Source organism: Oncorhynchus keta, chromosome 31 (assembly GCF_023373465.1).
Source record: "Oncorhynchus keta strain PuntledgeMale-10-30-2019 chromosome 31, Oket_V2, whole genome shotgun sequence".
Taxonomy (NCBI): Eukaryota; Metazoa; Chordata; class Actinopteri; order Salmoniformes; family Salmonidae; genus Oncorhynchus; species Oncorhynchus keta.
Genome location: NC_068451.1, coordinates 8,253,614 through 8,280,744, shown reverse-complemented (window position 1 = coordinate 8,280,744; position 27,131 = coordinate 8,253,614). Strand labels below are relative to the sequence as shown.

At 46.7% G+C, this 27,131-nt stretch overlaps 1 protein-coding gene across 1 annotated transcript; it reads right to left on the bottom strand.

Moving 5' to 3' along the window:
• Positions 1-4,987: 4,987 nt before the first annotated feature.
• On the bottom strand, positions 4,988-25,690 carry LOC118364305 (protein FAM110B-like). Its single transcript, XM_035745734.2, has 2 exons — positions 25,436-25,690; positions 4,988-7,948 (listed from the first exon to the last, which is right to left on the bottom strand). The coding sequence occupies exon 2, from the start codon at positions 7,162-7,164 to the stop codon at positions 5,779-5,781; it is 1,386 nt and encodes a 461-aa protein (XP_035601627.1). The 5' UTR covers positions 7,165-7,948; positions 25,436-25,690; the 3' UTR covers positions 4,988-5,778.
• Positions 25,691-27,131: the final 1,441 nt, after the last annotated feature.

Here is a 27,131-nt window from a genome sequence, read left to right as displayed (position 1 = left end):
ACTGGGTATGCAGATTCTCCATACAGGGCAGACTGAGAAAAAGGCACAACCGGGTACGCGTGAGCTCTGTACAGGGAAGACAAACGGACACAGAGAGGGTAGGGGTGGGGGGTGGTGAACTTGACGACGTCACAACGACTTGGGGGCAGTGGGTTCAGAACAACAACAACAAAAACTGTATACAGATTTTTTCTTAAATATACCACCACCCGAAAGGCCACTTAGTGACTGGGAGGTCAAAGGGCACGGGTAGATACTTATATGTGCACGTGCCAGCATAAATCACAGATAAATCATATGTTTGAGTCGTTTCTCCCCCCTGTTATGGAGTTGTAGTTTTCAGTCGGTCGGAGGTTTGTCTACAGGTTTGTGTCACTGGGTCCTCGGGCCTGAGATATAACAAACTGTGTGGTCATGTGTCGACCCCTCTGTTCCCAAGCTCTCTGACTGCCAGGACACACAGACACTCACACACCCATAACCATTTGAGGCCTCCAACTAACTTCCCCGATTAGTTTGTTGTTGTCACTGCCTAAGACATCCCTTAGGAAAACGTGCCTCAGGAATGCCTATTGTCCCTATTGTCTCTGTGCCATGTGCTAGTTCTATCATAGTTCTATCATAGTGATCCTGTGCCCCGATGTGTGTGTGTTTGTGATTGCATGCTCTGGTGTAAGTGTGTGTGTGTGTGTGTGTGTGTGTGTGTGTGTGTGTGTGTGTGTGTGTGTGTGTGTGTGTGTGTGTGTGTGTGTGTGTGTGTGTGTGTGTGTGTGTGTGTGTGTGTGTGTGTGTGTGTGTGTGTGCACATGCATGTGTGTGTGTGCACATGCATGTGTGCATGCTCCGGTGTGTGTTCATCCCTCTCTCTCTCTCTATATCTCTCTGTGAGTCATGAATTGGGCTCCTCTCAAGCGTGGACGGTTGCAGCACGCTGGAGCTGCTGGCCCAGAAGAACTAGGTCAGATTTGACACACTTCACAACCCCTGCTAAACCTGACACACATTGCTATTCAGAGTGCAAGGAGGAAAAAAACAGAGCCCGAATCACTATCCAACAGTGCAAGAACGCACAAGAATAACATCCCCAGCAGTAACATACAGTATGTCTTTCTGAGGGGGACTACTGTGTGATGTAAGCATGTCCGAGCAACATGTGACAATGCCTTGGCGCCCCCTCGGGTTCATGCCGTGGGGGAGATCTTTGTAGGCTACACTCAACCCTGTCTCAAGGTAGTAAGTTGGTGGTTTGCGGATATCCCTCTAGTGGTGTGGGGGCTGTGCTTTGGCAAAGTGGGTGGGGTTATATCCTGCCTGGTTGGCCCTGTCCAGAGGTAGCGTTGGACAGGGCCACAGTGTCTCCTGACCCCTCCTGCCCTCAGCCTCCAGTATCTATGCTGCAATAGTTGTGTTGGGGGGCTAGGGTCAGTTTGTTAATGATTCTCCTGTCTTATCCAGTGTCCTGTGTGAATTTAAGTATGCTCCCTCTAATTATCTCTCTCTCCCTCTCCCTCCCCTCTCGGAGGACCTGAGCCCTAGGACCATGCTTCAGTACTACCTGTCCTGACTCCTTGCTGTCCCTAGTCCACCTGGTTGTGCTGCTACTCCAGTTTCAACTGTTCCGCCTGTGTCAATGGAACCCTGACCTGTTCACCGGACGAGCTACCTTGTCTCAGACCTGCTGTTTTTGACTCTCTCTCTCTACCGGTCCTGCTGTCTTGAACTCTGAATGCTCGCCTATGAAAAGCCAACTGACATTTACTCCTGAAGTGCTGACCTGTTGCACCCTCTACAATCACTGTGATTATTCTTATTTGACCCTGCTGGTCATCTATGAACGTTTGAACATCTTGGCCATGCACTGTTATAATCTCAGAAGAGGACTGGCCACCCCTCATAGCCTGGTTCCTGCCTTTCTATGGAGTTGTTCCTAGCCACCGTGCTTCTACGTCTGCTGTTTGGGGTTTGAGGCTGGGTTTCTGTATAGCACTTTGTGACATCAGCTGATGTAAAAAGAGCTTAAATAATTAATTTGACTGAATTATTGATTGATACGGTGTCCATATTAGGACAGCCTCAGATAGATAGAGACTGGTGCTGGAGACTAGATGTGCATAAGGCTTTCACATTCATAAGGTATGTCTGCAGACTGCCTGTTAGCACATTTCTGGGCGGGTTCAAGAGTTCAGTGTTTCTTATTCTCAGTGATTTCTGATCTAGCCTAGTTCCAGATCTGCTTGTGCCATCTTACCAAGTCCTATGGTCATTGGCAAGACAGCACAAACAGATCTGGGACCAGTCTACCGCTGAACCAGTCCTCAAATTAAAATCAGGGCAGCTACCAGAAAGGATATGGTGTTGCTGGCTAAACATATGGTGTCGGAGGTCTGGTTTGGCTCTCTGCAAGGCCCCCTGAAGTTTAACGTTAGGAAAGACCCACATCAGCATCAAAGCCGTGGATGGTAGATCCCTGCCAGGTTATCACCTACTTCCCGCAGGCCCAGTCACATTAGAAACCCTTTGATGTCTAACAGGTGGAAACCTTTCATTTGTAGTATTGTACATTTGGAAAAGCAACATTTGGTGGCAATGCCTTTCCTTCAATGCAACTTGATGCCATCAAATTCAAACGGACGGCTGCAACTAGGTGTTTAGTCTGTTTATCCCAGAAGACGTGAACATGTGTTAAAAACCTGGTCCTACGAACCAATGACAGAATGTAACAGCAGGCTCTGTAGTCAGCCCTGACTGACACCCACAGACAGACAGGGTACCTATTGTTCTCCTCAGAGAGAGAGAGAGAGAGAGAGAGAGTATGTATTGGATGGGAGAAGGTTTTGGAGGAAAGAGACCGTTTGGAGGAGAGAACCAGGAACCAGACAAAGAGAGAAAGACAGAGAGAAAGGCAGAGAGAGGTGGAAGAAAGGTAGAGAGAGAGAGAGCGTGCAAGAGAGAGAGAAATAGAGAGAGTTGGATGGGAGAAGGATTTGGAGGAAAGAGAAAGTTTGGAGGAGAGAGACAGACAAAGACAGAGAGGGGGAAGAAAGGTAGAGAGAGGGGGAAGAAAGAGAGAGAGAGGGGGAAGAAAGAGAGAGAGAGATACAGGCAGAGAGAGAGAGAAAAAGAGAGAGACAGAAACGGAGAAAAGGTAGCAGTTGTCCACGGACGTCTCAGCCTGACCACCTAGAAATAGCATTAGGCCACAGTCTCCTTTGTGTTGTCTGTAAACAGGACCTGTTGCAACTCACTCAGGGGTTCTATATGCCCAGAATGCTAAAAGGATTACCACAGGCAGCCTCTTGAGCTAATGTGAAAAATTAGATGTGAGGTGGTGTAAAGAGACAGCAAAGATTAAAAGAGCCAGACAACATCAAAACACTGACTCACTCACTCTTTTCCATCAGACATTCCTAAAACAACTTACGCTATTTACAGAGGAGTTTCTTTCTTCTCAAAAGTAGTTATTCGCCTCCTGTAAACAACGGGTTGCCTGTACCCACAAAATGGTGAGACAAGTTTGTAAGACTTAAGACTAAAATTATGATTTGCAATGTTAAAGAGTGGATGAAGTCATCATGTACTGTTTCTGTCAGACAGAGTTTGTCCTGCTTCACTGTGGTGTTGATGTGGTATAAATATGTGCTGCTTCATGGTTTCTGTATACTTGTTTATGTCTACTGGAGCTGGAGCCAAAAACAATAAAACAATGACATTTTTTTCTCACACAAATATAACTTTATTCTTAAAATTGTCTGTGTACAACATCATACACACTTCTCTTTGGAGTAAAAACTAAAACCTCTCATATACACGGAAAATAAAACAGATCGAAAAATGTACAGACATTTTGTAAACATGCAAGAGAACAGTTTTCTCCGAAGAGTTTGCAACACAAATCCAGTTTAAAGGGGGGAGGGGGGTCCAGTTGTTTTGGGGCGCTATGCTACTTACAGAGCGAAAACACCATGGCTCTAAAAGGGGATTGGTTGTTGATTTATTACATAGCCTATCATGTGACCCTCCTCAGGTCCAATATTACTCCACCCAATGACTATGTCTCTCCGTGCCACATTCTAACCCGTACATACCACCCGCGGAACTTCAGTGAATTTTTCAGAGGTATCCCAGGGAGAACTCTGATCAAGGTGACGTTTTCATTTCGATATAAATGGGCATCACTGACAGATTGATGAAGTGAGGCAGGATCTACAGCTATTAAAAAGGTAGAGGGGTGAGAGAGGGAGTTCTCACCCCCTTACCATCCTCCCCCAGGCCTAGGGTCTCCTGTGGGGGAGAACCAGATGACCATTGGCCCCAGAGGGGAGAGGAACCCCAACCCTCAAACCAGAGGGAGTCTGGGGGACTCTGTAAACGTCAGCTCTGTGAAGGTGACACCCTCAAATATTTGGCAACCTAATAGCTCACGGTCCCTTACACTTTGAACACCTACTATGGTGAAGTATGTTACATGACAACAGCAACAAAATAAATCTGTGTTTGTGAGGAATTTAAAATGCCCTTTTAAGTTAATATTTTGTGGTAGCGAAGTAAAAAGTCACTTTTTTTCCACAAGGAATTGACCAGCTATCCAGTAAAAATAACTTATCACACTTTAATTTCTATCCTGCAATGGCAACAAGGTAGCTTACACAGTAGCAACAGATAAAAAGGCAATGCAGAGTTCGCTGCCAGCCAGTCACACAGCTGTAGCTGTCAAAATCAATCACAATTGCGTCACAACTAACGTATCAGTGGTCAGTAGTTGCTGTGTAAGAGTTAGCGCTCTTTGGGGTAAGGTTCAGAGGTGCTGTAGGATCAAAATAACCGACCCTGCGTCCCTCCTTGTCTAATACGACTGTCCTGGAAGTACTGTCTCTAGAGTATTATGCTCAGTGTTTAATTGGAGAGGAGTCTCCTATAAAGCTGTTTCTCATTCTCTCTCTCTCTCTCTCTCTCTCTCTCTCTCTCTCTCTCTCTCTCTCTCTCTCTCTCTCTCTCTCTCTCTCTCTCTCTCTCTCTCTCTCTCTCTCTCTCTCTCTCTCTCTCTCTCTCATTTCCTCCCTCTCTCTCTCACTTGTTTCCTCTCTCTAGCTCTCTCTCTCACTCGTTTCCTCTCTCTCTCACTCATTTCCACTCTCTCACTCGTTTCCACTCTCTCTCTCTCTCACTCACTTCCTCCCTCTCTCACTTTTCGTCCAGTTCAGTGCATTAACGACCCCACAGGGGCCCTCGCGTGTTTGTTCCAACGCCCGCGTTTAAGAAGAAAAAAAAGGCAACACACAAACTAAACGGGCACAGTTCGGGATGAGGTACTCACGGTTCACTCCAGTTTAGAAAAAAACGGTGGTTTTCCAATCTAAATTATGAATTTGTTCAAGAGAAGAGTGTAGGGTTGTGTTGTTGTGCGTCCACGACGCTAAATACAGCCTCATCTGTGCCTGTTGTTTTCCCACTGATGCGTCTTATTGTGTGTTGTAGAGTCAGAGCGGAGCTTAGGGGAGGCTGTCAGTCACTATAGATCTGACAATACCTATTGGTTAGGATAGGGAGTGGGCGGGACAGCCATATCCAACACAACCGCACACACTCACTGACACTAACATCTTCAGGGGTAAATGATTCCACTCGAAAATAAGGTGTAGCCCATCCACACCCCTCACTTTCCATAGGACCTATAAATACAGCATATCAACCTGGGAGAAGTCTAAGGATTACAGTACAATAACAAAGTCTCTGTCCTTCAGTCATAGGGCAACATGTCTTCTTTTAGAGAAGTGGTGTCTAAACAGTGGACTCTTTGGGCCCCTCCTGTGCTGCGTTCTTGCAGCTGTAGAGCCATTTGATGACACGGGCGTTCCTCTCGATGATTGACACCCCCGTGGTCAGCTTCTCGGCCACCTCCTCCTGGAAAAGCCCCGCCTCTCCTGAGTGGCGGGAGAACTCGCTGGGCTCCGAGCCACCGCACCCTCCCCCTATGCTCCTCAGCACCAACGAGAGCGTGTCTACGTCGCTGGCCCCACCCAGGAAGTTCTCAGGCCCCAGCCGGTCCACCATGTCCAGGTCCAGCCCGCAGTAGTCAAAGAAATGCTCCTGGTCAGACAACGCCACTGAGCATCGCGGAAGCAGATCTGACTTGGAGCGTTGTAGTCCTGAACGCCGCCGCGGTGGTGGTGGTGGCGGCACCCGTTTCCAGATGTCCGCCTCGTTGTCAGTGTGGTCACTCACGTTGTTGCCCTTGGTGATGCCATTGCCATTTCTGGTACCATTGGTGGTGCCATTGCTAACACAGCTAACACCATTCTTAGTCCGCTCCGGTGTACAGCTGAAGCCAGGGCTGGGCAGCGGTGAGCGCTCGTGGTCCGTCTTACTGGATCTCCGGCTACCCGGCCCTCCCTGTCCCCCGTCCACTGTGTCCTTGTCATTGGTCCAGGACATGTGTGAGTCACCATCCCGCGACAGAGCTTTCTCCTCGCTGATCACCATCTTCTGGGTGTCCCCATCGCCCCCGCCACTCTTCTCCCGCATGGAGCCCTGGAAGAGGCGGCGGACAAAGTTGTACCCCTTTATCTCCATGTTGGAGTTCCCCAGTATGACGCCACCACTAGGCAGGCTTTTACACTCTTTCTTCTGCCGGTAGATGACCAGGGAGTCAGGCCGCAGCATGCGCTTACCGGTGCTCCTCCTCAGGATGGGGGCACTATGAGGGGCTACCAGGGGTACGGAGGGTGGAGTCCTGGGGGTCCTGGGGCTGGGTGGGGTCACCTTGTTGGCGTTACTCCTGTTCCGTGCTTCCACATCCACCGACGTCCTCCGATTCTCCTTCCTCGAGTCATCATTCTCGTTCTCGTCTCGTACTTTGAGGGGGCCGGTCAGGGTGGGGAAAGGGGCAGAGGAACGGCGGGGTGGCAGCCGTGGGGTGAGACTCCCAGGCACGGTGAGGGGACGACGGTGTGGAGGAGGTGGTGTGCAGGGCACCAGGACGGGCTCCTGTTTGGTGTTAATGACCTGCTGGCTCTTAACGTACTTGGCCTTGTCTGCCTCTAGTCTCTCTACAGCGCTGATAGATCGGCCCTGGCCCCCACCCTCCATCTGCCTACGCAGGTAGTCCGGGCCCTTGTTGAGGAGCCTCAGAGGTGAGGGGGATCCAATGGGTGTTAGCGGTTTCATGGTGCTCCACCCTTTCGGGTAAAGACATCAAAACAGCAGCCCCAAAATGGCTGCCTTCTCCTGCAGTGAGTGGCGAAAGGTGTCCTCCTGAATTTATTGTTGTGCCTTTCAAGTTCTACTCTAGTGTGAACTTTTTCAGTAAGCTTTCTGCTTCAAAACTAAAGACATAGCAGCTCCCATTCTCACTCACAGTTCCTGAATCTCTCTACTGAGGAAATAAATAGGTAGCAATTCTGTGACCACAGAGGCCAAGTTTGATGTGGAGCTTGCTATAGATAGCTTATAGCTATAGATAGTCTCTTTTTGGGCACTGTTGGAGCCCAGACAAATTGATATCTCTATCTAGTATTTACACAGGCATTTGGATAAATGGGCAGGGTGCAGGGAAATCCTGTTGTCACTGGCCAAAAGCACTCCCAAATGGGACGTTCTCCTGCCCACAGCGCAGCAGAAATAGCAGGCAGAGTTCACTTTGAAAGGGTTACTATTTTTCACCCTCCCCCTTTCTTTCTTTCTCTCTTTGTCCGTCTCTCTCTGAGCGATCACTCCTTTTCCGTTGATCTTTTCACCGAAGGTTAGCCCTGGGAAATGAGATATAATGGCTTCAAATATTTGCTTTGCGAAGGCAGGCAGTCTGAGGGACGCTGGGTTCGAGAGTCTCCTATTTGTTCGGCCGCCGTCGCGGTTGAGGTGACCTGAGAGTGGGCGGCACCGGGACACTCAGACGTTGACGGATGGATAAAGGACTTGTCCTTGTCCTCACCTCACCTGCACTCGCAGTCCCCTGGGAGAAAAAAAAAAAAGAGAGAGGTGTTAGCACGGCCTGCTTTTCTCCAGGACAGCAGAGACAGAGAAACAGAGAGAGGTGTTAGCACGGCCTGCTTTTCTCCAGGACAGCAGAGACAGAGAAACAGAGAGAGGTGTTAGCACGGCCTGCTTTTCTCCAGGACAGCAGAGACAGAGAAACAGAGAGAGGTGTTAGCACGGCCTGCTTTTCTCCAGGACAGCAGAGACAGAGAAACAGAGAGAGGTGTTAGCACGGCCTGCTTTTCTCCAGGACAGCAGAGACAGAGAAACAGAGAGAGGTGTTAGCACGGCCTGCTTTTCTCCAGGACAGCAGAGACAGAGAAACAGAGAGGTGTTAGCATGGCCTGCTTTTCTCCAGTACAGCAGAGACAGAGAAACAGAGAGAGGTGTTAGCATGGCCTGCTTTTCTCCAGGACAGCAGAGACAGAGAAACAGAGAGAGGTGTTAGCACGGCCTGCTTTTCTCCAGGACAGCAGAGACAGAGAAACAGAGAGAGGTGTTAGCACGGCCTGCTTTTCTCCAGGACAGCAGAGACAGAGAAACAGAGAGAGGTGTTAGCACGGCCTGATTTTCTCCAGGACAGCAGAGACAGAGAAACAGAGAGAGGTGTTAGCACGGCCTGCTTTTCTCCAGGACAGCAGAGACAGAGAAACAGAGAGAGGTGTTAGCATGGCCTGCTTTTCTCCAGGACAGCAGAGACAGAGAAACAGAGAGGTGTTAGCATGGCCTGCTTTTCTCCAGTACAGCAGAGACAGAGAAACAGAGAGAGGTGTTAGCACGGCCTGCTTTTCTCCAGTACAGCAGAGACAGAGAAACAGAGAGGTGTTAGCATGGCCTGCTTTTCTCCAGTACAGCAGAGACAGAGAAACAGAGAGAGGTGTTAGCACGGCCTGCTTTTCTCCGGGACAGCAGAGACAGAGAAACAGAGAGAGGTGTTAGCACGGCCTGCTTTTCTCCGGGACAGCAGAGACAGAGAAACAGAGAGAGGTGTTAGCACGGCCTGCTTTTCTCCAGGACAGCAGAGACAGAGAAACAGAGAGAGACGATATGGCAGAGAGTGACAGGGGTCCCAAAGCTCACACTGAGCTCATGTCACACTCTTTAGAGCTGGAATGAGTCCTGTGTCTGTCAGGAAAGAGCTGGGCCAAGCTCCCACGCATGCACTGAGCTGACTGCTATTGGGAATATACAAAACATGCCAATCCAAGTTTTTACGAGGAATTGAATATCTTGGAGGCTACGTTCATTTTAGCAATCATACTTCTGCACTGATATTCCTAACACCCTGTAGCTGTGAGAGAATGTGTCTGTGTGTCTACGTGCAGAAGGGGAAAGGAGCTCAACACATCTCCCTAAACGATTGCTCCTCAACATGCAAGGTTGACAGAAAAGAGGCATCGCTCCTAATATACATTTGCATAATCAGCTGTGATGAGTTGAACAAAGCTTCTGCACACCACATTTGCAGTCCTAAAGAGCTGCACAGAATACTTCACTAACACAAGACCATCAATATTTAAAAACCCTGCATAAAAACCCTGCTAAGTAAACCAATACACTTCCGACGCAATAACTCTCTCACAGTTGCAGTGGGACAGCTTGCTCTCCAGATTAGCAAGCCCCAATGAAAGATAAGTTCAACTTGAAACCAAAAGTAACTGGAGTTGTTCGAAAATGGTACATATCTCAATGGCATGTTGCATAGAAAGAGAAGACCGTGTTATTTTTAGGGGCACGCATTGCGCTGACTTGGGAGTAAGGAAGGGAGGGGACGAGGTTGTGTGTTTATAACGGGATAGGGAGCCTAAGCCAAGGCGCAGAGAAAGTATTTATAGCTATAGAGAATCCCAACATGATTATCGTGTGTGTATGTGTGTGCTCTTGCATGCATGTGTATATATATATATATGTATGTGTGTGTGTGTCAGCATCTGGCAATAAGGCCCTGCCCAGTAAATTCAGTTGTATGTCTACAGAGTTGGTTTGCAGATTATCAGGCCTTTTGGAGAGCCCACATTCATTTTTGTTTTACCTTTATTTAACCAGGCAAGTCAGTTAAGGACAAATTCTTAATTCACAATGACGGCCTACCCCGGCCAAACCCTCCCCGAACCCGTACAACGCTGGGCCAATTGTGTGCCGCTCTATGGGACTCCCAATTACGACCGGTTGTGATACAGCCCGGGATCGAGACCAAGGTCTGTAGTGACACCTCCAGCACTGAGATGCAGTGCCTTAGACCGCTGCGCCACTCGAGAGCCTACATAGGCTTCCATCTGTGGTATAGCAGTAGAAAGACCTTGTCTGTAAACCCCAAAACTGCTACAAAAACCAGAGAGCACAGGTGGTGGCTGTTTTCCATGTACTTTCCTTCAAAAAGTATTTAGAAACTGGCTCAGAAAACCAAATGTGCTCCTTCTGCTGTGTGACTGCTGGAGAGTCAGAGTGGTATTGTTCTCAGAATTCTGCTGTGTGACTGCTGGAGAGTCAGAGTGGTATTGTTCTCAGAATTCTGCTATGTGACTGCTGGAGAGTCAGAGTGGTATTGTTCTCAGAATTCTGCTATGTGACTGCTGGAGAGTCAGAGTGGTATTGTTCTCAGAATTCTGCTGTGTGACTGCTGGAGAGTCAGAGTGGTATTGTTCTCAGAATTCTGCTATGTGACTGCTGGAGAGTCAGAGTGGTATTGTTCTCAGAATTCTGCTATGTGACTGCTGGAGAGTCAGAGTGGTATTGTTCTCAGAATTCTGCTGTGTGACTGCTGGAGAGTCAGAGTGGTATTGTTCTCAGAATTCTGCTATGTGACTGCTGGAGAGTCAGAGTGGTATTGTTCTCAGAATTCTGCTATGTGACTGCTGGAGAGTCAGAGTGGTATTGTTCTCAGAATTCTGCTGTGTGACTGCTGGAGAGTCAGAGTGGTATTGTTCTCAGAATTCTGCTATGTGACTGCTGGAGAGTCAGAGTGGTATTGTTCTCAGAATTCTGCTATGTGACTGCTGGAGAGTCAGAGTGGTATTGTTCTCAGAATTCTGCTGTGTGACTGCTGGAGAGTCAGAGTGGTATTGTTCTCAGAATTCTGCTGTGTGACTGCTGGAGAGTCAGAGTGGTATTGTTCTCAAAATTCTGCTGTGTGACTGCTGGAGAGTCAGAGTGGTATTGTTCTCAGAATGGCCCGAGGTGTGATATAAAAACAAAGTGGCAAAACAACAAGTGACCTCCTACTGACAGGAAAAGGATCTATGTCTGTGGTGTTTTTAAAGGGTTTTGTGTACATATTACATACCAGTATAAGGTTAGTATGTTGGTACGGTTCAATAACAAAGAAACAGAGGCACTTTGCAAACAGCAAGTACTTTCCATAAGGATCCGAGCCCCTTAATGATCATGAAACAAACCCCCAAGACTTAACACAAAGTCCTATGAATTGGTGAAAAAGCTAATTACTGGCACCATGACATAAAAAGGGGGCTTACCTCCCTACCTCCTGCGTTTAGGTTGGCTCTCTACCGTTCTACCCCCCTCTGCCCTGCTGTCAAAAGCCCTAGAAGGCCTACTACTATACATTCCGTCTAGAGAGGAGGGGGGAACGGCTACACTTTCCAGATGTCAAGCAGGCAAGGCCGGGAAAGGTACCCATTGTTTGGAATAAGTTCCGGAACAAAACCCAACAGGTGCCAGAGGAAAGAGCCTAGACAGGGATAAAAACAGGGATAAAAACAGACAGGGTAACACTTTTTTTTGATGGTCCCTCTGTAGATGCTCTAGATCTACAGACTATCAGTAACATTTCAACCAACTACTGTATCTACTAACCCTTAACCCTTAACCCTAACCTTAACCCTGGTCCTAACTCTAAATGTAACCCTTACCCTAAACCATATTCTAAACCTAACCCTAACCTTAGCAAGCAGTTGCCTCGTTTGTTGATAGTATGACCATCTGCATCTACAGATGGACTATCCAGACCATCCGATAAAGTGTAACTACAGAAAGAAACTGGGTAATGAAACATGTAGCAGAACTAAAGGGTAGCGGTGGTGGAGGTGGTGGTGGTGCATCATATTTACCACACACCGTTCTTTCGGGGGGGTATGTGCTCCAGCAGACAGTAGGATTGCCGTTTCAAGTGGCAGGATTATGCCACTGGAGCGCAAAGCGAGATTAGTGCCTGGCCTATGAACTCAAACATGGGGCACTGATGACAGGCAGCCTCTGACCCTCCATGGAAGTGTCAGTTGTTCAATCCAATCTGAATAGTTCTATAGAGTTTGTGGCATGGAGTAGATCCTGGTTTTAGTTCTGACCAATGGAAGACAAAACGCTTAACCGCAGGATGTTGGAGTCAAGTGTTAAGCAAATATGAACAGAATCACGGTATATGACAAAACAAGGGAGAATGTTTAGAACATGAAAGTATAACTCCATAGACCATACATCTTTTGAAAACCACTGCCGTTTTCCACTAAGGCCAAGTTTAAAAAACGTGCTCCCCTCTGAGATTGACTGTGTTCATAAGAAAGTCTTTTGTTGTTTGAAATGTAAACGTCTTCTGAAGGCATTGTATTCATTGGATGTGACAACGGCCGTTTGAAGAGAGCCAGCCAGTCTCTGATGAGAGGTTCTCTCTTGCTCTGAGCACTGTAAGTACTATCACTGAGAACAATGCATAGATCAGTGTGAATCACAATGCTAGCCGTTGGTTGTTTGGGACACTATTTATTACTTACAAACCAGAGAGTGGCCCAAATTCAAGTTGGCTCATATTTCTTCTGGACACACACGGTGATTGATAACTGAGAGAAGATTTAGAAATAGACAGGTTTCAAGCCACAAGGTAAGAAAACAGGTTGGATCTGAAAACACAGGGTGAGGTCAGTAGAGGTTGACGCGTAGGTATGTGCACACACACACACACACACACACACACACACACACACACACACACACACACACACACACACACACACACACACACACACACACACACACACACGTAGGTATGTGCGCGCACACACACACACACACACACACACACACACACACACACACACACACACACACACACACACACACACACACACACACACACACACACACACGCACACACACACACAGTGAGAGCGAGGGGACCCAACCTGCATTTACACACAGACAACAGCCTCCATTAACTCCATTGACTCTAATGAGACTAATTTAGTACCCAGCACCTTCTACTGTGATCCTCTCTCTTTTGAAAAGCGTGTGACGGCCACAGCAGAACGTTTCTCCTAATACACTGCATCGCCACCGCTCCCGCCCTGACTATTCAATTCAATTCAATTCAAGGGGCTTTATTGGCATGGGAAACACGTGTTAACATTGCCAAAGCAAGTGAGGTAGACTACCTCCTTCTCTCACAATGGGTAGTTATTAACCTCTCATCTCCCTGGCTTTCATGTGTCACTGTCCATCTCTCATATTTTTCTACCTCTTCTCGCATTCTCTCTCTTTCTCTCTCTCTTGCTGTATTTGTCTCTCCCACCCCACCCCACCCTCTCTCTCCTGCTTTCTTTCTCTTTGTTTTTCCCGCCCACCCTGTTGTCGCCCCCCCCCCCGTCTGTCCCCTCTCTCTCCCCCTCTGTCTGTGAAACTGCTAGCCCGCCTGCAGGGAAGACTTAGCCAGGCACTCCACGTAGCCCATAAGAAGAAGCAGATGTTTTGTGTCAGGCTGCATCAGTACCTCTGGGCCAGGACAGACAACTGGGACCGAGAGAGTAGCGAGGGTCCGACGTCCCGTGGTCACCAGGGTCGCATTGTGATTGTGTGCACAAAAAATGGATTCGGCTCACTCAATTTTGCTTTTAATCAATGGTATTATTTGGCCTACTTGGTTAATGAGTATGACCCAGGTTTGATAAACCAAAAGCAAAGGTCATGCCTATATGTTTCCCACTGCACAGCTCAGAGGACAGGCCTTATTCAAAAACAACTGATTCAATTTATTGGTAACTTTGCTGCTGTTTCAAATAGAAATGGTGCTAGAGGTAAGCTACACTGCTCAAATAAATAAACGCTAACATAACACATCTGAGATTTGAATGAATGAAATATTCTTATTACATACTTTTTTCTAAACATAGTTGAATGTGCTGACAACAAAATCACACAAAAATGATCAATGGAAATCAAATTTATCAACCCATGGAGGTCTGGATTTGGAGTCACACTCAAAATTAAAGTGGAAAACCACACTACAGGCTGATCCAACTTTGATGTAATGTCCTTAAAACAAGTCAAAATGAGGCTCAGTAGTGTGTGTGGCCTCCACGTGCCTGTATGACCTCCCTACAACACCTGGGCATGCTCCTGATGAGGTGGCGGATGGTCTCCTGAGGGATCTCCTCCCAGACCTGGACTAAAGCATCCGCCAACTCCTGGACAGTCTGTGGTGCAACGTGGTGTTGGTGGATGGAGCGAGACATGATGTCCCAGATGTGGTCAATTGGATTCAGGTCTGGGGAACGGGCGGGCCAGTCCATAGCATCAATGCCTTCCTCTTGCAGGAACTGCTGACACACTCCATCCACATGAGGTCTAGCATTGTCTTGCAATAGGAGGAACCCAGGGCCAACCGCACCAGCATATGGTCTCAGGATCTCATCTCGGTACCTAATGGCAGTTAGGCTACCTCTGGCGAGCACATGGAGGGCTGTGCGGCCCCCCAAAGAAATGTCACCCCACACCATGACTGACCCACCGCCAAACCGGTCATGCTGGAGGATGTTGCAGGCAGCAGAACGTTCTCCACGGCATCTCCAGACTGTCACGTCTGTCACATGTGCTCAGTGTGAACCTGCTTTCATCTGTGAAGAGCACAGGGCGCCAGTGGTGAATTTGCCAATCTTGGTGTTCTCTGGCAAATGCCAAACGTCCTGCACGGTGTTGGGCTGTAAGCACAACCCCCACCTGTGGACGTCGGGCCCTCATACCACCCTCATGGAGTCTGTTTCTGACCGTTTGAGCAGACACATGCACATTTGTGGCCTGCTGGAGGTCATTTTGCAGGGCTCTGGCAGTGCTCCTCCTTGCACAAAGGCGGAGGTAGCGGTCCTGCTGCTGGGTTGTTGCCCTCCTACGGCCTCCTCCACGTCTCCTGATGTACTGGCCTGTCTCCTGGTAGCGCCTCCGTGCTCTGAACACTACGCTGATAGACACAGCAAACCTTCTTGCCACAGCTTGCATTGATGTGCCATCCTGGATGAGCTGCACTACCTGAGCCACTTGTGTGGGTTGTAGACTCCGTCTCATGCTACCACTAGAGTGAAAGCACCGCCAGCATTCAAAAGTGACCAAAACATCAGCCAGGAAGCATAGGAACTGAGAAGTGGTCTGTGGTCACCACCTGCAGAACCACTCCTTTATTGGGGGTGTCTTGCTAATTGCCTATAATTTCCACCTGTTGTCTATTCCATTTGCACAACAGCATGTGACATTTATTGTCAATCAGTGTTGCTTCCTAAGTACACAGTTTGATTTCACAGAAGTGTGATTGACTTGGAGTTACATTGTGTTGTTTAAGTGTTCCCTTTATTTTTTTGAGCAGTGTATATGAGTAAGCAAAGACATTTGACTAGGAAGGGTTAAAGAGTGCCAGTAGATTTCTGTTGATTACTCTGGTGGGGAAGAGAGATTTCAAACCCAGGAAGTGTTTGTTTGGTTCATGAGGACTTCATCATCTACCCACCAAAAACCAGCTAGAGTCCAGAGCTAACATTGCATATCCAAAGGAAACCGGCTGTCCTCCGTTTAGAAGTTCCACTTTGAAATATGCATTCAGAGCGATAAACACAAGATAAGAGGTACATCAATTCTCGGAGAGACCACCTTTGAAGCACTTTTAAAATGTGTTGACCCTCTTTTTTACCTGTCAAATAAACGAGGGGCATCTGCTGTGAACTATCTCTCAGTCTTCACCCCTATATTGTCTCCTTTCTCTTTCCCCTGCATTCCCCTTTTCTTCCTGTCTTTTGAAACATCTGGCTCCTCTCTGTAGGATGAAACAGGCAGAAGATGGAAGACCATCACTATTGCACTCATTTTAAGCAGGACCTAGTCAGGATTCTCTTGCGGAGTTTGTAGACTCTATGGATGCAACAACATGCCCAGGTCGACAGCGCCATGTGTGAACATAAAGACTATGACCATTAACGGTCCAAATTAACGGTTCAATCCTCCTAGGTCGTTAACCAGCACTACAGAAACATCTCTAGAGGGTGTATTCTAAGGATGGACAGAGAATTGGCTCCTCTAGGGCCACAGACTAGAGCCACAGAAGTTACATTATTAACGGCTCTAAACAATGGCTCTCTCTGGGTCTAGTAGATAATAAGGGAAAGACCTGGACTACTCCATCTCATTAGCTGGGGGAGGACAAAAAAACAAAACACGACAATAAAAAAATAACAGAGACGGAGCCAGGGGGATAAACACCCCTCCACTGGCCCAACAAACAAAGCCAGTGACACACCGTAAATCCCCTCACAATTGTGAGGCTTCGAGTGCCATCAGGCCATTAGCTACTTGATGTATGGTTGAGGGGGGGGGGGGCAGGAGGCGGGGGATGTTGCGGGGGGGGGGGGGGTACCTCAGACCCTTCCACTGTCATGCTAGGGGGCATCAGGTCACAAGGGACCGCCACCTCACTAGACCTCCTCCAACCATAAAATAGATGAGATGCCCACTTAACTCACTGAATGTGGCTCTTTTGTCATTCAATGGTAATAACTGGAAGACTGTGAGTGGAGCGTCGAAGCCTATAAGTGCGAAATAGAGACAGCCTGTACAGACGTGGAGATGAACGCAATCTGTTCTGCTCCGTGTCATTACCACTTTACAGTCTATAAGTCAACTATTTATATTAGCCTAGTCCAAGTTTATTCAAGGTTGGGAAAGTCCTTCAAGTCCGAGGCCAATTGCAAAAACCTGGAGTACGGAACGTCACTTAAAAAAAAAGTCACCCTTGATTAGCTACTCAAGAGACACGGACTACCTGATTGTGGCACAGGAGGTGCAAGACTGCCGGCCCTGGTCAACCTCTTATCAGCTCTCACACCCGTGGAAAGATAATAAAGGTTGAAACGGTTGAGATAAGACGGCCAGACTTCCTAGACTATTCTAACTTTTATCAACAGATCAAACCGACTCCCTTTTTTTCCTGCCAGCAGGAGCAGGCACCCTCCTGGTTGAGCTGATAACCACAGCACAGTTGACCTACGGTATGTAACCCAAATGACTCAATACCGACTGTTTGTGTGTTACACCTTTTAGGCCTAATGCACAGAAGAAAATACAATTAAGCATGTGTTTCGCCCACGTGGACAATTCTACAGATGCAGAAAAACATAGATCTCTTCATTGGCCTTTCAGTATTACATTTGTATCTTTCCAATGGAGAACTATACTCCTAACTTTGACTTGTTAGACCCGTCCCGTCTCGCCCCCCTGTCCTGCCCCCCCCACCGCTGGCCCTAGTGGAAGCTAGTGCCATTGATGCAACCTGTGTTCCACTTTGGACCTCTGGAACCAGTCCCAGCCCCTGACTCCCTGGTAACCCGTGCCACAATATAGTGACACCTGATCCACTCTCTGTCTACAGCTCAGTGGTGGAATGTTAAGCCTCTACTATGATGCCTCACTGTCGACGAGTGAACTAACGTGCACTTGGAAGGGGAACCTATCAAGGAAATGTTGAAAAATTGTATTATATAAAGCCTATATAAAGACCTATAGTCCTTCTGGTCAGGATTTTGGGGAATGCAGCTGAGGTCAAAAGGGAGATGGGAGAGGTTGGTGGTAGACTGGGGTGGGGGTGTGTGTGTGTGTGTGTGTGTGTGTGTGTGTGTGTGTGTGTGTGTGTGTGTGTGTGTGTGTGTGTGTGTGTGTGTGTGTGTGTGTGTGTGTGTGTGTGTGTGTGCCTGCTTGGGGGGGCAGTAGGCTTCTCTGCAGGTATGTGGTGCCTCCAAACCAGGTCTGGATTTGTGTACATATTCTAAGCAATGACCACCACTGTTACACCTATAAACGCCAACACGTCTTTATGTGACTAAATAAAACGAACCCTCTGTCAAATATACTGCTGAATGCTGTGTGTGTGAGAAAGAACCCTGTTGGGTACCAGAGACCCCCCCCCCCCTCCGAACCTCCCAAATACACCATCCTGGGGTTGTATACATAGTGCTATACACACACATAAATCTGGGCACATCGCGAAAGCCCCTGGAGTGTTACGTTATGAAGGCTGTTCTCCCAGAGTGAGCCCTCATTAAGCTCTCAGCTGGTGTGAAAGCTCGAGCTAGAGCTCTTGCTGGAGACGAGCCAGATGTTTGATTTCAATAAGTGGGAAGAATTCGCCCTCTCTGAAACAGCATATGCCGGTTTCTAGTGGTTTCATGGTGTTAAAAGAGAGTTTGAGGCATGCGGCCAATTTCCAGAGCCTGTACGGGAATGTCCAACAACATGGCTCATGTCTTTTCTCTTACCACTTTGTGTTAGTACACAAAATACATTTAGTCAGTGCTGCAGTTTTTCATGTCACCATGTATCTACTTAACAAACTATTTAGATGCTACACGTTTAGCACAGCTGGGCAACTTGTGTGTAAGATCTGTCTAAACATGAGGGTGTCTGCATTTACAACCTCTTAGCACTCTAAATAGAAAATAACGGGGACCACAAAACATTCTCACAGAAGTCTTACAACGTCGCTGGGATGTTCAAACCAGATATTTTGTCTGTTGTAGCATCATCCAAGTGCTGGAGAGGCAGTAAAGGGTTATCATTTAGTCATGGGTGGTGGGGTGAGGCTCCTCCAGCTGTGCCTCCCTAGTGTCCTCTGACCAAACATGGCATCTCTCAACACACTGATACATCCTAGCCAATCATTGTGCCAGAGGACACCCACTGCCACCACTCACAGCCTCACACTTTCGATCGATTTGCTATCTGTCCCACTATGGATGAACCATGGCCTGAATGCAATGTACTGACCTACAATGTAGGCTACCAGTCACTTATCACCAACCCACCACCAATGTGACAGACACAGCTATCAACTGAACGGAAAAACCAATACGACTCGATTAGCTTACCTTTCAACTTACCCCGAGGAAAAGAGAGAATGTCAGCTAATGTGTTTTTCATATTTCCCTGCGAAAAACATGCCACGTTTACAGAGGCCCACCAAGCACCGACCACTTTTTCCTTTTTTGGGGGATATTTCCCGAACCTAATAAAGGAGTCAACCATGGGGAAAACTAGATGAGGGTAAAACCTCTCAAACACAGAACCAGAACAAGGCCCAGTGTTTTCCTTCCTGCCCTATGTACTAGTGTGTCACCTCCACTGAACCTGCCAGCTGCCTTCACTCATTACCCAGTCGTCGGCCCACGTCTCAACAAACAGGCCCCAAGTGCCACAGAAATAGACCCCCCGTTCCTGCTCCTTGTCCTGTCAGAGTCACCAAGACTCACCATAGTGAGTCGGATGGAGAGGTCGGATGGAATGGACGGCAGGCTCGGAGGCTGCCGGGCCCAGCACTACCGTGTCCTCTTAATTGAAGGGTCCAGACTGTCATGCGTCAGCGACTGAGAGGATATTACGGCTCTATGGGTGATTCTGATTGGATGTGGCAGAGCCACCGAGGTGCCCAGCAGAGCTGTGAACAATTACAGGGATGTGAGAGGGAGAGGGAGAGGAGCTCCCACAGCTGTCACCACGACACAGGGGACCAGTAGGAGATGGAGGGGCGGACCACCTTTCATGATTTAGTTATCGATGATTAATTATTTATTGGGTTAGGGGCTGATAGAGATGGGTCTATGGATGGTTGCGAATCATGAAAATGACTAGATTAATAGGGATGATGATCTGATTTGTTGTGAAGCTGATAAGGAGATACTGGAGGGGCACTTTTTTTTTAAATTGGGGGGAATTTTATTATATTTACATTTTACCCCCTTTTTCTCCCCAATTTCGTAGTATCCAATTATTAGTAGTTACTATCTTGTCTCATCGCTACAACTCCCGTACGGGCTCGTTAGACACGAAGGTTTGAAAGTCATGCGTCCTCCGAAACACAACCCAACCAAGCCGCACTGCTTCTTAACACAGCGGGCATCCAACCCTGAAGCCAGCTGCACCAATGTGTAGGAGGAAACATCGTGCACCTGGCGACCTTGGCTAGCGCGCACTGCACCCGGCCCACCACAGGAGTCGCTGGTGCGCAATGAGACAAGGATATCCCTACCTGCCAAACCCTCCCTAACCCGTACGACGCTATGCCAATTGTGTGTCGCCCCACGGACCAGTCACGGCCGGCTGCGACAGAGCCTGGGTGCGAACCCAGAGTCTCTGGTGGCACAGCTAGTGTTGTGATGCAGTGTCCTAGACCACTCTGCCACCTGGGAGGCTCCTGGAGGGGCACTTTTAGCTCATGCACTCTTAGAAACAAGGGTTCCAAAAGGGTTCTGTCTGGAACCAAAAAGGGCTCTTCAACGAGTTTTCCTATGGGGACAGCCATTTTAGGTTCTAGAAAGCACCTTTATTTTAAAGAGTGTAGGGCTGGGCATTGCCAGGGACTTCACAATATGATATTCTCATGATTCTATACGTATTGCAATTTGACACTGCGATTTTATTGCGATTCGATGATCCAAACATATTGCTCATCATGTCTGCTGTAGGGGGACAAGAGAGAGCCATGAGAAGACGTTTTGATCAGTCATGGAAATAAAATAGCTGATAACAAATTGCTCACTATTTAAAAGGAAGATGGAGAACAAGCTATGAAGGAATAATACAGTTCTGGGGCAGGTACAGCCAACTAGCACAAACATAATATTGCGATATTGTGAAACAAATAAAGAATTATATGGATGAGGCTAGGTATCTCAAAAGCACCTTCACAAACACAACTCATTTAAAGGCCATCTCTTGACAAGTTCCTCTTTTTGAATATTTTGTTCCCCTGAACCACTGGTGAGGAAGTTCCCACAGACGGTGGTAACAATCGGCCAAACCAGGCAACAGGAACAATAAAGTCAAATTATAAGCTCCGGTTCTGACAGTTTGTGGGAAGACTGAGGGTGTTTGAAGTTTCACACAGCAGTGATTGTCAAATGTCTCGCACCAGCTGCCTTTTATTCTCTCACACACACACGCACACACACACACACACACACACACACACACAGGCACCCACACACTCATAGCGCCAGGGGGAAGGTGATGTCACTTACAGGACCCTTTACCCTCTAATTAGGAACCTGAGCTTCGCTCCGTAACTAGGGGGCTTCACCTTCTGTAACTAGGGGGCGATACACGGCAACCACGCAACAGGAAAGGGATTAAGCAAAACAAATGTTTGATTTTAATTTTGGAGAATACAATGTGACACACACAAACCGATGATTTTCATTTGGGGAAACGACTGATTACAAGACTGGTCTAACAGAGAAAACATAAGAGTTCAGTGAAATGTGACTGTGGGTTTCATGAAATTTAAGTGGTAAGAAACACATGAGGGGCCGATTGTGAACTAAAACCATGAAAGGCCCTGTGGCTTCCACTGTACTTCAGCAGTTCTGATTGATGTGGGTCAACACCAATCAGTTTATACATGTGGAGAGTCTATAAAAAAAGAGAGTGCAAACATAGATGATAGAGAGAAATGAAGAACAAGTCTGAAAGGACGATCTGTCCCATAGGTGGCTCAGCCCGGTCCTACACCAGGGCACATGGGTCAATGGCATACCACGGGTAAATGTAAACTGCTATTTGTCAGTCTAGTATGCAATGTGTGTATGTCTATACAACGTTTAATGCTGGATGAACACGTGGCTATGCATTTACACACACAAACCTCCAGAAAACGTCACTGTGGGCAATGTGACATTTTTGACCCCGACTCGACCGCCGCTGTGAGTCCTCGCTTGGTCAGTCAGAGACCCGGATCCCACCGCTGCCACCAACACCGCGGAGGCCAGGCCCATGTTACATTTAATGTTAGTCATCCTAATGATGTCAGGGCTCCTGTCATCGCTCCATTCCGGACTGCTGTTGGAGGTTGGCTTTGCCTGCTCTCTGCTCTGTTTGTGCCGCTGGGTCTGCCGTAGCAAAGGGCATCTTCCTGCCTGTCTGCTCTGGTGGGATCAACTTCAAAGAAAGACAACAGCCTTTATTACAGCAGCTAAATTAGCAGTGTGTGAACCCACTGCCATAGGTTAAAAAAATACACTACAGACATTAGCAACTGTTCCATGATGCCAGACTGTTCATTTGCAGTGAGTGTAAATCAGATCACTGCTGGTTCCCGCAGACTGAGAGCCATGAGCATAGGAAGAGATGACGCATACTGCTGTTCCCATATACGGCAGATCTCAAAGCTCATTTCCTAAGGAGGAACTTTAAAGGCCAAATACATCAAGGAAGTACACAATTATCTGAATGACGGGGCAAGGTTGTCTATGGGTTATAACCTTCCACAATACACTGGTCAATATCCTAAATCTGCCAGGCTCCTGTCCTCACGGCCAAAGATCACCCCTTCTCATCTCCAAAGAGCGACTAGGAATAGAGAATGTCACTGAATGTGAGGTTCTACTGCCATGACTGTGCACACAAACGCTGAAGAATCACAATGAGCTTTATCTCTCAGTAATGCCATACAAAAAAAATCTAACTAACTGCATTGCGGCGGGGGAGATCATGTCGGGTCCCTGGCTATGAAGTAAAAGTGAATCAGCATCATCACTACTGCATGATATACTAGCACAGCTGTCCATGTCCGCATCTTAAAACATGCAACAGCCTGTCAAAATGAAACAACACCACAAAGTTACCACAGTGCATGATTAAAAAATACCACTGTTGCTCTCCTATATAATTGGAGGGGGAAACAGGCTGCTCTATGGACACACACACACACCACAGCAAGTTTGTTTGTGGTTGCAAGACAAAGGAGTGCCCTTTGTTTGGTCTAGTACTCCAGGTTATTTAGACTGGCCTTCAGTGGTATATGACTCCACACTAATAATCCCCACTCTGCAAGTCTGGATCTACTATCTCCAAATATCAGAAAGAGTTGGTGGGGGATGAATAAAACACACAATGCTCTGGCCCAACCCTAGTCTAAAGGAACTCGAGCAACACCCAATAATGACTGTGAGATACGAAAGACAAGTCAAAACCTATTGTGTGGTAAAATTGCATAAGAACCTTTGATTTGAAGAACCACTGATTTGAGCTCCTCTACCTGCTGGCTATGCCTTATTGTGAGATCTCAGATAGCGCTGTCTTCCACCCATGTCTCGTGTTGTAGGGGACTTATTTGGCTCATCAGTGCCTAATATCTTCCCTATAGATCCACTGCCATTGGCCTAATGTCTAATCCAGGTTAGACTACAACATGCACGAGGCCACATAAAATGTTGCCATTGCAGGTAAACAGATGCCACACAATGGCTACAAGGCAACATACACTGAACAAAAATATAAATGCAACATGTAAAGTGTTGGTCCCATGTTTCATGAGCTGAAATAAAAGATTCCAGAAATGTTCCAAACACACACAAAAGAAATCCCTCAAATGTTGTGCACAAATTTGTTTACATCCCTGTTAGTGAGCATTTCTCCTTTGCCAAGATAACCCATCCACAAGTCAGGTGTGGCATATCACCAAGCTAATTAAACAGCATGATCATTACACAGGTGCACCTTGTGCTGAGGACAATAAAAGGCCACTCTAAAATGTGCAGTTTTACAGAACACAATGCCACAGATGTCTCAAGTTTTGAGGGAGCGTGCAATTGGCATACTGACTGCAGAAATGTCCACCAGAAGTGTTGCCAGAGAATTTAATGTTAATTTCTTTACCGTGTCGTTTTAGAGAACGTCCAACTGGACTCAACCACAGACCACGTGTATGGCGTTGTGTGGGCGAGCGGGTTGCTGATGTCAAAGGGGTTATGGTATGGGCATGCATAAGCTATGGACAACAAACACAATTGCATTTTATCAATAGTAATTTGAATGCACAAAAACACTGATGAGATCCCGACGCCCATTGTGAGGCCCATTTTTATTTTAAGGGTATCTGTGACCAACAGATGCATATCTGTATCCCCAGTCATGTGAAATCCATAGATTAGGGCCTAATTAATTTATTTAAAATGAAGGATTTCCTCATAGGAACTGTAACTCAGTAAAACTCAATTGAACCATTGCACTCACTCATGGAAAATGACAGAGCATTAGAAGGAGATCCGATGGTTTGAAGCTCATCATTTCTTCTCATGCCCTAGTTTTTATCCAGATTAAAATATTATGGTCCAAGGTAGTAGGCCTCTTTTCCAATCAGCGCGCGGATGTTCAATCTTATCAGGAAGTAATTTCACCCGATCTCACTTTTATCGCGACCGTAGTCACAAGTAGTCGTGAAACGGCAGTCTTAACGACTAGAACAGTTCACGGTGAGTCAGACGAGGGTCCTAAATGTATAGGTTACATGTCATGTGATGAATTATAGTACATGTCAACTTCTCCAACAGCGCTGGCCTCCAAGCTGACAGTTAACCTTTAAAATGCCATGTAGCACTACACAATCCACTTATGCACAAAAATACATTACTTGTGTTTGCAGTTTATATAAGGCATGTTACATTACATGTGAGGGTATAGCCTATCCATCTGGAATGACAAATTGACTGGCACACTGCCTAAAATAGATGCACAATTATGCGTATCCAAGAACACCAAGTCAGTGCACCCGGCTTGAAAGTAGCATACTTTGCGTTTAATTATGGCGAGGACAACTCTAGCATGCGTGCATAATTTTGTATACTCCCGTTTCCAACATGATAAAACAGGCATAAATAAAATGTTCCTCTCAGTGAGGCATTTCTGACCCGTTAGCAAAATAACCTCTCATCCGAATAACGCACCGCCAAGACTCACTGAATTCACCTTGTTACATTGCCTAGGGACACGTGTCCAGCGTGCGCTCTAGCACCATTCAGTAAACCTCCTCTCGGCAATTTCCCTTAATATTCAGTAACTTAATATAATAGCCTACAACAGAGTTATAAACAAGCTAAGTTGGAATCTATTCTCCCATTTATCCACATATGATCAGGCATAATCTATTGCATTATGTACAGCTCAGATCATAGTTGATTAAACCGTAAATCACATGGAAGTAATTATTGTAAATTATTAAACCGTAAATAATATGGAAGTAATTATTGGCAATGCTCAATGCTGAAGGCTATTCATTCACGATTGAATTTCGACGCTGAAGGAAAACACTCCTCAAAACGATGGAGCCTATTTTGTTTGTAATTGACCTAGTAATAAGATCTACAGTAGGCTAATAAACGGACATTATAACTTTGTGCTACTCAATCCATTTAAAAATAAATTTCATGCTCACCTTGTGTTGTGTGTTGCTCTTCATGCATGTGAAGGTGTCCTCTCGTTTCTTTCTGTTCTTTCAACCACTGGGACGGGACATGGATCTGGAGCTTCTTGTGTAGCCTATTTTATTCGGTTAGATAGTCGGACTGACAGACCGCTAGTGCTCCACGCTTCTTGTCTGCTGTGCTGCGTCCGCTTCCTGCGCAGACTGCCAGAACACTGGGTAGTTTACGTTGTAGCAGCCGTGCAACTCCGTGCCACAATGGGGAGTGGGCAGGTAGGGCGTTGTGCAAACTGACTCCTGTTCAGCCTTTATGTCGGGGTGGGTGATTGACCTTGTTTTTATTTTCCAGGGCCAGGTAAGATTTAATCAGAATCAAGATGTTTAGTTAAAGCACCGATTATGGACAGGAGGACGATGATAGGCATAGCCTTACCTAATGTACTTCAGAACCACATTGAAGACAAAACAGAACTTGCTATTAGACATTTTTAGATTTATATGGCTAAAATATATTTGCGTATGGATGGGCTACTCATCATACATTTAGTATTATATTTTTAAGATTAAAGCCACATCCTTGAGTTTGCGTTGGCTGGGGAAACCAAATTCATAGATAATTGAAGTCATACAATTTAGGGCGTAGAAGACTGTCTAGATGGCTACAGAAGATGATATGACATGAACAAAAGTCACTTGGGACTGGGACATTTCGTCAGCAAACAAACAATAAACATATTAAGGGATGTCCTGAATCTCTTGCCTCACTATTGTTAATTCATTTGGGGTTTGGGGGAAGTCTCCTCTAAGGACCCCTGTGGTGGATTATGGGGGTGAGTGGGGATTGGTGGGGCATAGCCTTATATCTATCATCCTCGTGAGACATGATTTGTCTCAATTCTCTTTACACATCATCCCTATACTTGCGACTATTTTCGGTGTTTTGTCTATATTTGATGATGATTGGCTTATAATGTGATTAATTGTTGTATAACAAAAGGCTTGTTGGGACTTAACCCTGCACTGTTGTTCTGGACACTCAGATGTGACTGTAGGGGAGAGTTAAGAGTTAATCCAGGGTGTGGGATAAGAGGTGAAGTTTGCCACAATCTGCAATCATCATTGTTGTTTTTTCACTCCTTCTGTGCTAGTGCTCCCTCCGTCTGTGCCTGTCCTCCTTCCCTCTCTTCCTCCCATAAAAAAACAGCCAAAAGTCCCAGACTCCAAAAGGTTGAGTGACCGGGGGAGGAAAGGAAAGAGATAAAGAAGGGATCCACACATTTCACACACACACCTGTTTTTCATTCCCATGCTCTCATCAATCTTGACAGGGCGAGTGAGGTAGCACAGCACACTGTAACTTGAAATACTCTGCTACTCTGCATGCAGAGGTGTCATGCCCATAGGGGGCACAGGGGCACACGCTCCCTCAGATTTGTCCTGTTTTAATAAAAACATATACACACACACACACACACACACACACACACACACACACACACACACACACACACACACACACACACACACACACACACACACACACACACACACACACACACACACACACACACATATACAGTGGCGCAAAAAAGTATTTAGTCAGCCACCAATTGTGCAAGTTCTCCCACTTAAAATGATGAGAGAGGCCTGTAATTTTCATCATAGGTACACTTCAACTATGACAGACAAAATGAGGGGAAAAAATCCA